Source organism: Scyliorhinus torazame, chromosome 2, assembly GCF_047496885.1.
Source record: "Scyliorhinus torazame isolate Kashiwa2021f chromosome 2, sScyTor2.1, whole genome shotgun sequence".
Taxonomy (NCBI): Eukaryota; Metazoa; Chordata; class Chondrichthyes; order Carcharhiniformes; family Scyliorhinidae; genus Scyliorhinus; species Scyliorhinus torazame.
This window is the reverse complement of record NC_092708.1, coordinates 164,705,035-164,718,918: the sequence shown is the minus strand read 5'-3', so window position 1 is coordinate 164,718,918 and position 13,884 is coordinate 164,705,035. Positions and strand designations below refer to the sequence as shown.

At 46.2% G+C, this 13,884-nt stretch overlaps 1 protein-coding gene across 5 annotated transcripts in view; it reads right to left on the bottom strand.

Annotated features, from left to right (window-relative positions):
- Nucleotides 1-1,535: 1,535 nt before the first annotated feature.
- Nucleotides 1,536-13,884, bottom strand: part of LOC140393096 (SPATS2-like protein) — a 266,110-nt gene continuing 253,761 nt past the window's right edge. For all 5 annotated transcript variants that reach the window (XM_072479135.1, XM_072479153.1, XM_072479143.1 and 2 more), the window contains 2 exons: nt 12,407-12,603; nt 1,536-6,851 (listed from right to left, as the gene is read on the bottom strand). In XM_072479135.1, coding sequence (XP_072335236.1) covers nt 6,444-6,851; nt 12,407-12,603 — 605 coding nt within the window. In that variant the 3' untranslated portion in view covers nt 1,536-6,443. The remainder of the gene's footprint in view (nt 6,852-12,406; nt 12,604-13,884) is intronic.

The following is a 13,884-nucleotide window of genomic DNA, read 5'->3' as shown; positions in this document are numbered from 1 at the left end:
ACCGTATGAACCCCCCGCCCTCCGATTAGCCCTCCCCGACTGTGACGACCCCGGACTGAGTCCGTAGCCACCACGCGATGTTCCCGAACGGCAGGACCATGTTAGATCCATGCCGTCGGGAACTCGACCGGTTGGGGATGGAGAATAGCAGAGTGGGCCTCAGGCAAAGGCCTGAGGTGGTGGATACTTGCCGATTTTCGGGGGGCGGAGAATAGCGAAACTGGCGCCAGTCCCGATATCAGGTGCGTAAACGGATTCTCCGGCCCGTCGTCGAATGCGATTTCAGCATTGGGGTGCGGAGAATACAGCCGCAGATTCTCATTTTTCATCTGAAACCTGAAAGGTGGCCCAGTCCAAGTTCATATTCACTGTTATCGCTATGTATGTTACGATCCAAATTGATGTTATCACTGAATGGGAAGATCCCAGAATGGAACCCTGGCTCAAAATACTGTGGGTGGGATTCTCCGTAGCCCAAGGCCAAAATCGTAATCGGCAATCGGGAGGAGAATGGATTTCCACGCTGAAATCGGGGATGGCACCGCTTTGACGCCAGTCCCCCATGCTCCGCCCCCTCCAAACTGCCGTCATCGTGATGCGGCACGTGGCACAGTGGTTTGCACTGCTGCTTACGGCGTTGAGGACCCAGGTTCAAATCCCGGCCCTGGTCACTGTTCGTGTGGAGTTTGCCCATTCTCCCCGTGTTTGCGTGGGTTTCGTGGATTGGCCACGCTAAATTGCCCCTTAATTGGAAAAAATGAATTGGGTACTCTAAACTTTTTTTAAAATCATGACGCGTGCCGCGGCCATTTCAATGATGTTGGCGCATGGGCAGCACGGTGGTGCAGTGGTTAGCACTGCTGCCTCACAGCGCCGATGATCCCAGGTTCGATCCCGGATCTGGGTCACTGACCGCGTGGGGTTTGCACATTTTCCCATGTTTGCGTGGGTTTCGCCCCACAATCCAAAGATGTGCAGGGTAGGTGAATTGGCCACACAAAATTCCCCCTTAATTGGAACAAATGAATTGGGTACTCTAAATTTATAACAACAAAAAACGGTGTTGGTGCATCATCGGCCGGCCCACCCGTGATTCTCCACACCCGATGGGCCAAGTTCCCGACGGAGCAGGCCACGTGTGGTCCCAGCGGTCGGGAACACAGCATACCGGCTGCGGCCTATGTCCAGCGCTGCCACATTTGGGCAGGATCCGTGCTGCTGGCCGGGGGGCTTCTGCTCGGGCTGGGGGGACTATGGTGATGGCCAGGGGGTGGGCTGCGGGGTCGCGGATGGCGGATTGGGTTCGCGCACGGCAGGCACCCAGCTGAATATCGCGACCGCTGCAGGTCTTCAGCCGTGTGCATTTGTGGCCCAGGATCCGGCCGTTTTCGGCACGGGCGGCGGGAGTTTTAATCAAGATTTTCTGGTTGTGAAAGACCACACATGCTCCGCTGGTCTCAGGAACGGAAAATCCAGCCCTGTAACTTGTACGTTTTTTGAAAAAACGTGGTGGAACAGAGTCACAAGACCACTAATTAGTTTTAACAACAAGGAAAAATGTTTATTGAACGTGAAAAAATTGGATTATTAAACAATACCTTTACTCCCCCTTTGGTTTAACAATTACACACAGGTTTTATGATTAAACCGGATTATAAAGTACAAATGGTCTCAATAACACACAGAGTCTCTTTTAAGCACACAAAATTACAATGGTAAGATACGCTCCTCTCTGAAGCCAAGTAAATATCGATGGATTCCTCCTCAAAATTCCCCCAGATGATTCTTACACCATGAGCCATCTTGTTTCACTGAACTCTGGCTTCCATACGAGTGATCTCACATTCTGTTTTCAAAAGTCACACTTTTAAACCTTAATTCACATTATGCATTTCCTCTGCTGCTTCCACAGCAGGCTTTCAGGTTTTACACCCTGCAGGTTTCCTTTGTATTCAAAGCTTTTACACAAACTTCGAGGTCCAGCCATCAATTTTCACATTATTTCAAATAATTTCTCCCAAACTGTAATGATTTCTCACAAACCTTAGCGCTATTGCAGATATGTGTATGGCCTCTCATGATCCAATGCCCTTTCAACTCTCTGTGACTTTATTGAACAGTTCCTGCTCCGAGTGTCCTCTGTTCTGTTAACTCCAGACTTCTTGGAAACTTCTCTTAATTAGTTGGTCCTTGGGTTTTGAGGGTGTTTTCTTAACTATTACTCCGTAGTATGGCTTTTCGTCTGGTAAGGATGAGAGAGATGGTCCCTCTTTAACCTCCCAAAACCAACTGCTTCTAGCAGAGCTATGAGTGTTACATTCTCTCTCACCAGTCATCTGCAACTACAATCAAATTAGCTAAAATAAAACTTAAAAGCTTCTCTACCTTGCAAAGCGCTGGTTTAGCACACAAGGCTAAATCGCTGGCTTTTAAAGCAGACCAAGGCAGGCCAGCAGCACGGTTTGATTCCCGTACCAGCCTCCCCGGACAGGCGCCGGAATGTGGTGACTAGGGGCTTTTCACAGTAACTTCATTGAAGCCTACTCGTGACAATAAGCAATTTTCATTTCATTAACTCTTCACGCCGTAGCCCTTTTTAAGCACAATAGAACCACAGTTGGAATTGAAACCAAACCTATGCATACAATTACCTTTGTTTGGCATGAATCATCTAACTATAGGTTTTACCCTTCCAGGCACAGAAACCCACTTAAAACTATAATTTCTAATGTTTACCAGTACAATATAATACCCCTTAAAACTATCTTTATTTTGCGAACATATCGATGAAGTGATAATTTATGTATTTTCACATCTGTTAGTTTCCAACTCTAAAACCATCAAAAATGCCATGAACTGATTACAAACGGTATTAAAGGAAATCAATTTAAGCACTGTAAATTGTACATAAAAACTGAGGATAGACAATTGTGCCACTGGCACGGTGGCACAGTGGTTAGCATTGCTGCCTGACAGCTCCAGGGGCCCGGGTTCAATTCCGTCCTTGTGTGACTGTCTGTGTGGAGTTTGCACTTTCGCCCCATGTCTGCGTGGGTTTCCTCCGGGTGCTCTAGTTTCCTCCCACAGCCCAAAGATGTGTAGGTTAGGTGGATTGGCCATGCTAAATTGCCCCTTAGTATCCAAAAGGTTAGGTGGGGTTACTGGGAAATGGGGATAGGGTGGAGGCGTGGGTTTGAGTAGGATGCTCCTTCCCATGGCTGGTGCAGACTCGATGGGCCGAATGGCCTCCTTCTGCACTGTAAATTCCATGATTCATCTTTTTTGTTTCGATGTGATTCAGCAACCATGTTGTGCCCAGCGCGGATCCAGTTGCAACGAATTGCACATGAGCCCCAAATCGGGCTGATTGTGTGTCACCCGACTCACCCATTGTCTGGGATTCAATGGTCATGCTGGCAAGACCTCACCAGAGTGCCACACAAATATGGAACAGGCTTAATGGCTCCTTGGGGGGGGGGGGTCTCGCAGGGCATTAGTAACCCCTGGGTGGTCGGGAACAGGGCAGGGGTACCCTGGCAATTCCCCTGACAGCTGGGCACCTGGGCACTGCTGACCTGACACCCTGGGAGTGGCACACAGTGTCCATGGCACTCCCAGGGTGCCCACATTCCAGGTCAGCACTACCAGGGGTTGAGTACGGAGGTTGAGGCGGGTGGGGGCATTCCTGGGGCCCAGAGAAATTGAGGAGGGTTTCCAGAAAAAGGGAAATAGGGTGGGCTGTATGGGGTGGGGAGAAAGATCGGGGCTGCCAATCAAAATGCCGCCCCAATCTGCGAAAAGCTTTTCCTGATGGTGAGATCAGCAGGAAATTCCTCTCAGTGCTTCCTCAACAGGAAGAAACTCTCCAAGGTCAAAAAAGCAGCAAAGTGCCATTGAATATTAGAGTGTTTCTCGGCACTGCAGCCACGAAGAAACACCCAGCTAAATGCGTCCAAATGTGGACCTTACATTTGTCTGCTGAATCGAGCCCTTTATCTCAAGTTTAAGATTAAGCTGCATTGAATTGGGAGAATTTTCTTTTCAGCTTCAAAACTTAAACTCTGATTGGACCTTACAGCTAATCAAAAACTTTTAGACACTGTCAGCAACTTTTGAGGATTAAAATAAATTCTCTTGAGATCAAATACATGAGATTGATTTTTTCATGTCAGACGGGAATGAGGTTATGAGGGCTTGACTGTGTCCCAACACTGAATTAGTGGGAAAGACTTTAGCTCTATCACTGCAACCCCATTTGTTGTCCACCTTCACTAACAAAACAAACACATTTGAGGCAGACAAGTGGACTTTGTACCCTACTTGGAATCTAGATTGAACCTAAGATACAAGATCATCAATCCGTTCCAATGAAAGCAACACATGTTGGACAAACAGCACCAAGGGTGGCAGTCCATGACTTGTCCCAGAGGAACCATGAGACTAAGGTGGATATTTGGTAAACAAAAAGTGGCTGGAGTACAAAACAGCAATGTACATCGTAATGTATGTTCTTGCATTCATTAGCTGTAGCTACAATGACAGGCCATGGGAATGAGTTGAATTCAAATCCATTTACATGACAAGTTTCAGTCACTTTTAAATTCAAATTAGGGGTTTATAGTGAATCTTTGGTCCATTTCTTTTGAGCATTCACTTAATGGCTCTGTTGTATTCCAGGCACTTTTCTTCAGTGAAAAAGCCATTACATTTGCATCATCCATAGCAATAATGGGTCAATGCAAAAATAATTTCTGCTTCATTGCTCAAGTATCAACTATTGATGGAGAGTTCAAACTATGTCCACAGATTTATGACTACAAATTCAAACTCTGGGGTGAGAAAATATTTTTGATTCTTAAAATGGGAATCAATAAACCAAAAACAAATCACTGTGGGCCATATGTTTCCAATGATTCCTGAGTGTGTTTCTGTCAGATTCTTTATACATTTTGGGGATGGTGGATTTAATTTTCAGAATCAAAGACTGATTTGTTGACATTGCCTAGTTATGGGACCTGTCGCAGAATGCTTAAAATAACTGCTATATTTACAAATTCAACAAAGAATACTTGCAATGATCTTCATAAATTGAACAAACAGGTAAAGCTTTTAGATGCAAAATTATTTTAAACAATCAAAAATATTCATAGAACATGTTGGATTTTCCACCCTCTTGTAAAAAATTATTAAAGAAAGGTGAGTTTAAAATGAAGGGGAAAGGATGGTCTACTAACATTCAAAGTTATGTTGCCATTTTCTTCCCTGGTGCTGCAACCAAAATGGCTGCTTTGGCATGTGTTATCACCAAAAGTCACTTTTGAATGTATATAAAAAGTGCCCGACTGGCGAGTCACAGTTTTAAAGTGTGCTTCTGTGTCAGAGCCAAATAATGAATTAAAAAATAGTTTGGCTGAAGCAGAATGCCCACAACATTGCACCTGTGCTCAGAAATGTTGGTGTATGCTTTCTGTACATGTCATACATATGCAATGATTCCCTGGAACATTTCCTGACAAAAAAGTTCAAATAATCTAATAATATGTATCGTGCTATGATTCACTCTGGTGAAGAAATGCACTTTTGCCTCTTTCACTTCGAATAAAAATGTATTTTCTGATAGGACATTAAAATTTTTGCTTAACACTGAAAATGAATGTCTCACATCAGTGGCTCTTTTGCTCTGTTGCAGTCATCACATTCCCAAGCTGCATCATTGGCTTGTGCTGCTTGGAGGTATAACAAAGACTTCACTCCCCTGAGCACCTTTACAGGATTAGTGACTTGGATCAATTGACATGAGCTGCTCTTTTGCTGTCTGGACTTTTGTCCAGGATGAAGTGAACAGAAGAAATCTTAAAGGTCCTACAAATCAGAAGGTTTTTCTAAAAAACAATGTAATCACTTTTATTTTTGATCACCTTAACCGTGACATTTTCTATCAAGAAATAATTCATTGCTACAGTGCTTTGTCAACTAGCCATGTAACCTGGAGTCCTGATTCTAAAATGGCCTGTTATCATGGCTAAGAATCAAACATGTCAATAAAGTCCCTTTGTGTTAAAAAAAATGTTTGACAAACTTTACTGGTTGTTTGATAAACGTGATGTGAGGGTGTAATTTTCAAAAGATGATGCTGCATCATAATTTTTTCATGTATGTCCTTGACATTAAAACATTTAACTTTAATGATCACATTTATGAGTTTACAAGTCCTCTTAAGGCCCTTCTCTCACCTCGCTCCCCTCCTAAAATTAGCAACTTTCAGCAACATTTAAAACTCTTTGCTCGATAAATGCTATTTTCTTTTTTTTTTAATGCCTATTTTCAGCTTCCTGATGTGAGGCAAGAAAACAATAAAAAGTAATTTTTTTTTCAACATGCAGAAGTTGCATAAAGGTAAATTACGAAAGAACTTGCTGCAAAAAAAATGGTACTCCAATAAATTAAGCTACTGCAGTCATTCTATTCGGTATAGACAATACATTGGTATCAACGGATGTTTCTGGCTTTATAGGACACGTTCTATACTGAGAAACTCTGTCACTGAGGACTGCAGACATAGTGGTAGCTAACTTGGGGGTTGCCGATTGTGAGTTAATTTCAGCCGGCAGTAGAGGATCATTGGAATTAGAATCTGTTAGTAGCGGTTTGTCTGTATTATATGAGAAGCCCTGATGTTTAGGCCTGCTGTGTTGATGCTGGTTTTTATTGTCGTCGTGGGGACGTCCCCTTCGGCTCCTGGTCCTAGCATCATCTGATCTCGCAGGAAAACTACTTTCATTGAACCTGTGACTTTGCGCTCGAGAGTAGAATCCTCGTCTTTGACCAGTTGGGGTGTTATGTTGATAATTCTGCATGAAAGGATGAAAAAGATAAACTTTATTATGTTTAGTTTAAAATAAGAGTATGGTTCTAATTCACATGACAAAGGGGAAACAGCTTTGGCTCATAAAATATTAGAAAGTACAATTATAAAATGAGTAGATCTAATAGATAATAGATCCAATAGCTCTTACCATCCAACAATCTGTTTGAGCTAATGGTGGAACTGAGCATTCATACTTGAAATTGTTGTGTTAACCTATCCGCATGTGAAAATGAGAGCTATCACCTGGCATTATTTTCTCAAGTACCTCTATTCTTACAAAGCATAATAAGCAGGAGTTCCAAATTACCCTACTTTCATTAACCATTAAGCCTTCTGTTTCTTCTCCTGTCGATAGATCTAGTTCATGAAAGTCGTGGTTGCAAGGTTAATAAATAAAAGACCAGGATTCAATATGACACTTGTTAACTTGATTCAATGTCAGGGACATTGCCTACCTTTTTATTATTCCTTTCTGGGCAATACAATGATCAGAGTTAATGACGACCACAATTGTTGCTGAGGTTCACCTCTCCGTGTTACAGTGTGACTACCTCGCAAGATGCAGTTTTTATTATAATTAATTTTTAAATTAGATTAAATAAAGCAACAAGATTGTGTAAAGGAAAGCTTGGCATTCTGGAAAGATTGAATCAAATATGCGGAAGTACATATTTCATGTGAACCTACCTCATGCTCTGGATGATATGATTTTTTTTGTATGCTCCTCACTATTCAAAGTTGAGTAATTTTCTACATTCGACCCTAAAGCCTATAAATCTGGATGTGTAGCAGTGATCACACCTGAAATAGGTATTTGGCCCTTTGTATTAACAAATTATAGACCTAACGGACAGGATTCTCCGTTGTTGATATTCTCCGTTGCGCCGGCAGCCCGGGGATTTCCCAACAGTGTGGGGCTGCCCACAACTGGCGAGCCGGAGAATCCTGGAGGTGCGCTGCACCAGATATCTGGTGCGGTGGGATGGAGAATACCGCCCAATGTCTTTTGTGAACAGAAGTTGCTGCTACTTTCTGACAAAGTTGTTGTCCCCCTACGTGCTATCCCTTCTTGTTTTCCCTCCCATCCTGGACATCCATCCTTCCTCACTTCCTCTGCGATACCAGGAACTGTGTGATCTTCAACCATGCCCCTTTTGCAAGATACCCAGTACTCTCTAATGCTGTGTGGCTGAATGGGAATGAGACACAAGATTAGTGGTCCCTAGGATATCACCATTCAGGTGCAGTGATTGACATGTGTCCTGTACATGTGCTCAGATTTCTAGGTCTCAATGTCAGATTCGGAAGGACAGGTGGAAAGCAAAACTCTTTGTTCTCTGATTCAACAAGGCACTTTTGCCCCTATTTCAGGACGAGTAAGATATTAATTTCCAAATATTAACCTGTCAGTAACTGAGATGGCTAATTTAATACTAAGTTATGTACAGTATTCTGCTAAGAAGCTTTCGGGAGCAATTTTATGGCCGCATCGCGCTTGAGTATGAGCGCATTGCAGCCATTAGATTAAGGGAGAGGCCAAAATTGAGAACTGCACCAGGCGCCAATCAGTTTGCGATCTAGATGGCCCGTCCGCGTTGGCAAAATGAGGGATCCCGCCGCGGCATGGCGAGAAACCATTAATCACCACTTAAAGCCAATCTCCAGACAATTAATGGGAGCGACCCCCCTATCTAACGGTCTCCCGTGATTTAACCGTCTCTCCAGCAAGTTGTCATGCGGGGGCTGATTAGTACACCTTTTTAAAAACGTTAAGCTGGTTGAATGGCTGATGTGGAGATCTCAGGAGGTGAGTAGCCATCTTTGCTCCCAGGCAATGAGCCCGGAAACACTGGGGTTGCTGCTCCAGTGTTTCAATGCGGGGAGGGAAGCCCCCGTGAGGAGTGGCCTTGGTTGGTGGGGGGAGCATGGGCCGCCATTGGTGGAGGGGTCGCCCCTGGGCTGGAGCGGGTGGAGGTCACAGAGCCCGCGGGTCCACTGTGCCACCCCCTGGATCATGTATACTTGTAACAGGGGCAACCTGAGTCCCTGCCTGTCTGTCCCACCACTCAGCCATAACTCCCACTGACCGTGGAGGCCTCTGGCCATGTGGCTGAAGGCTATTGCTAATAGGGAATTTGAAAACGTTAAGTGAGAACTTCAGATCTCCCAAGTGGATTCACGTGGGTAGGCGTGTCATGTAGTTTCTCGGAGTTATTGCCTAGCATTCCAATCAGATCACTGCATGAAGCAACAACACGGTTGCAGCAGCCAACATCCAAACAGGCAGGGGCTGGGCCCGAGCACCAGGGACATTTACGTGACTAGAATTTGGGTGAGTGCACCGGAAAGGGGCCTAGTGCCTGGTCCAGGTAACGTCACCTGCGGGTGCAGTGTCTGGGGTCTGGTGACCATGGCCCCCCGCTGCAGCCAGGGGTGCATGGACAGGAAGTGTAGAATGGCAGGAGATGTGGACGTGGGGGACAGTGGGGGAATGGAGGGTCCCAGGGAGGAAGACACCGCTGGTCGCCAGTCTCTCACCCTCTTCAATTCCTTACAGATATTACACAGGATGGATGATATTTTGGACCCCGGAGAGCTGTCCTCAATGATGCTGCTGGCAGGCCATGAGGCCAGATGCTGGAGAAGGCGACGGAAACAATGCCAACAGAGACTCGAGGCGGCACCCCATTTGCAGGGCCCCGCCCCACACCCTGGGGACCCAGTCACCCATCAGGCTAGGGAATGACCCAGGGGGGGTGAGGCTGCCAACAGGCCAGGTTGTGCAGGCATCGCTGGTCTTTCAAGCAGATGACAGAGAACGTGGGAGGCAGGAGGCTCCGCCTCAACAAGAGGACGGTGCAGCACCTGTGCAATGTCCTCACGGTGGCCTTCAAAGGAATCCAGGAACACCATGCCCAGGGGCTGGGGCAGGGGTATGCTGGTCGGCCCACGTAGTGGAAAGAAATGCCAGAGGTGTCATGTATCTTGGGCGTAATGCTCTTTAATGCTGTATATATGTGCTCCCATCTGCTCCTGGATCCAATGCCCACCTGAGACTGGGACAGGTAGCATCTTAGAGATGTCCACCTGGACTGGGACATATCCCCCAGTGAGTCGGACATGTACCGAGGCATTCAGCCATGGCCTTTACTGAGTGAGCCAAGCCCTGGATGCCACCATTCATGCTGCTCATGTTGCACACCAGGTTCTCCACTGTGGTCACCACCCGAGCAGTGTTAGACTCGGTGCCACGCATTGCCAGCGCTATCACCTGCACCTGTAGCCCCTGGGACTCCTCCTATTAGCTATGGACTTGTTGGAGTGTTGCTGACATCCCCCTCTGAATATCACGACCGCACCCTATCGACTTCATCAGCTCCGGGTATACCTGGTCCAGAGGCTCAACATCTGACTGGGACCCGGTTGGGTCCTGGGATCCAGTAGCCCCCCGACTGCTGACTCACTAGGGCTTTCCTGCCTCCACCTGTATTAGCAACTGTGTGGTGCTAACCAGAATGTGCCCCAGAAGCCTGACCACTACCGTCGCCTACCAAGGTGTGTGTCTCTGAGCTGGTGGAGAGTGGAGATGACAGCTGTACTGCGAATAAGGTGATCTCCTCGAGCTTTCCTCTGAGGTGTTCTCATGAGAGGTGAGGCGAGGGGATGGAAATCAACCCGGATGGGCAGGCATCATCGGATGGAGATCCTGTGGGATATTGGACATGTGGTCAGTGGGAAGGATAGATCACTCTGTGTGGCATTAACAAGTTACGTGTGATAGGTCATCTGGGCGGCGGTCGGTGGATCCTTAGCTCTGCGCCCAATGCCAACCTCTACATCGATGACAGATCTGTCCTTAGCCAGGGGTGGGGGCATGGGCACTATGGTGGGGAGGGGATGGGTGGTATGGGGGCAATGGGGGCGGGGGAGTAATGGGGGGCATGGGTGACACTGCTGGACATGGCTGGGCCGCAGCAAGGTATGGTGTTGAGCGGAGGTAGTGCCAGGTGCATGGTCATCGGGGTGGAGTCAGGGGTGGAGGGCGGGGCCGATGCCAGGGGGCCGGTGGAGGTCATTGATCTCCTTATGGCACTGTGTGCCGATCCTCCTGGTGAAGCTCCCCGAACTGACAGCCGCTGCCACTTCCTCCCAGGCGACTCTCTCTGCTCTGGGGCTGGTCCTCCAAGCACCTCGGGGGAACAGGGCTGGACCGTGTCCAACAATCATGGGGCTGATCTCCTCGCTGGCATGGCTGCGAGCTGTGTGGCGTTTGCTCTACAGGATCGACTTGAGTGGTGCTCCCTTTATTGCCACCAAGCTGGTGGGCGAGGTCTCGGTGAATCAGCCGACGGGACCATCATTTGCCGCGTGAAGCCCGTGGGGCCTCGTTAAGTGGACCAATTAACTTTTGATACTGGCGATAACCTCGCCGAGTCGAGCGTCAGGAAGCTCGCGGCAGTTCCCGCACGCTACCACACTTAGAAACCTTTCCATTAAATCGAGCCTTTTAGCTCTGGGAACTATACTTAGACTGCTCAAGTAATTTCACAATGTACCCTTATAGAGTGAAGAAAGCTTTCACCTCATTGTGATGGGCTGGATTCAAACTCAGGCCCTAAACATTATTTGTGTATTAATTGTTGGGCAATCACTCAACATTCACTTGAGCCCCTGATAGAGACAAAAACTGTGGCTGTCAGGTGTTATGGGCCAAGGTTTAGAAAACTCCAAAGTGTATCATGGAGTTTGGCTGGCCTACAACTGTTTCTTAATTTTGGTTATGAGGAGCACAAGGGCCTACCTTTCAGGTGATATTCAACAGAGGCCTTGAGCACTTTTAATCAAAAACAAAGTTTATTCTACAAATTTAGTTAACATTTTTACAAACACACACAGTCAGGATTTTTATCAACTACAAACATAAATACCCCACACAGCTACTGCACTCTACTTATAACCCTTAATGAATTCCCCTTAACTGTTTCAATTTAATAAAGCATCCCATAAACCAGAAAACCCTTTTACCAAAACTGTAGGTTTGAATTCCTTCCAGAGAGCAGTTATTTATTTTCAAGTTGTCAAGTGATCTGGAACCAGCTTTTAAAATGCAGAGAGAGAGAGAGAGAGATCGGACAAGACTTCTCTGTCTGAATCCAGCGTCCAAATGTGAAAACGAAAGCAGAAAAACTCAGAGCCGCAAAACAGCTCAAACCAAAACAAAAGTAAAACCCAGAGCCACAGCCCAGCTCCACCCACACAATGACATCACTGAAGCCATTTGATAAGACAAAACATTTCTTAAAGGGGCACTCCCATGATACAGGTTAGAAGGTGTATGCTCATAATGTGCAACTTTCTAACTAAATATAAAAGTGGCTCCAGTCCATCCCTCATTTGCTGGCTTTCTGCTGTAGAACAGTAGAGGCCAACATGCTAGCTCACAATGTCATCCATCACCTTTTACAGGCACTATATTGACATTTTCACATTTGGTGGAACACAGACAAAGCCATAACAACAGCAATGTGTAATTCTTACCTGTCTGTCAGCAGGTCCCTTTTGTATGTCAGAACTATTCCTTGGATTCATTACTTTTGGACTACCTGATGATAATGCACGAAGTGAGGATGGCAGTGAAGGAACATGACTGGAACTACCTTGAGGTCTCAGATGCATTGGAGTCAGTGAGGAAACGCACTGTGATCTTGCAGAGTAGTTATTTTTTGGATGTGAAACTGTATAGAAAATAAAATTAAAAACAAGATATAAAGATACAATTTTTGAGCCTGAAAGCGACATCTCATCAATCACATCCATGATTATCACTTGGCTTTTACATTGACCTTTAGAAAATGTATCTTAGAGATGTGGGAGTCACTGGTTAGGCCAGCATTTTTGCTCATCCCTAGTTGCCCTTCAGAAGGTGGTGGTGAGTTGTCTTCTTGAACCGCTGCAGTCCCTGAGGTGTAGGTACACCCACTGTGCTGTTAGGGAGGGAGTTCCACGATTTTGACCCAGCGGTAGTGAAGGAACGGCGATATATTTCCAAACCAGGGTGGTGAGCGACTTGAAGGGAAACCTCCAGGTGGTGGGGTTCCCAGGTATCTGCTGCTCTTGTCCTTCTAGATGGTAGTGGTCGTAGGTTGGAAAGTGCTGCCCACGGAACCTTGGCAAGTTCCTGCAGTGCATCTTGTAGATGGTACACATGGCTGCCACTGTTCATCGGTGGTGGAGGAATTGAACGTATGTGGAAGGGGGAGCAATCAAGCGGGCTGCTTTGTCCTGGATAGTGTAGAGCTTCCTGAGTATTGTTCGCACTGCACTCATCCAGGCAAGTGGTGAGTATTCCATTACACTCCTGACTTGTGACTTGTAGGCGGTGGACAAGCTTTGCGGGGTCAGGAGGTGAGTTACTCGCCACAGGATTCCTAGCCTTTGGTAGCCACAGTATTAATATGGCTAGTCCAGTTCACTTTCTGAGAAATGGTAGCACTCAGGATGTTGATTAGGGGGGAATTCAGAGATGTGTCATGTGAGATAACCTTAAGACATGGATGTTTAAGCAATGTACCTTTAAGAAAACAGTGATGTTAGAGAGTGGGTGGAGCTGAGGTCAGGTCAGCCATTTTGCAGTTTTTGGTTTTGCAGTTTGAAAAGTGCCTGGCTGGTTTTGCTGTGAGCTGATTAAAAGGAGAAAGCCAGTTTGAGACAGCAGCTTGAGAAGTTCTGATTTGCTGTGAGTTGCTTGGAGGGAGAAAGCCAGTTGGAATAAGCAGTTTGTGTGTGTCTGTATGTGTCCAGAGAGCTGCAGGAAGAAAGCAAGGTGCTAGAGCTGAAGTCAACCAAGCTAATATATCTCTGCCATTCTACAGAAAATATATATACCCTTTAACCTGATGTGACACTGTTTAAAGGTGTTAAGTCTCTTGGAAGTTTGAAGGAACATTTTAAGGAGTTATTTACTGTTGCAATATTTTCTGAGTTATCTTTGAAGTAAGGGGTGTTAAGAGATCCAA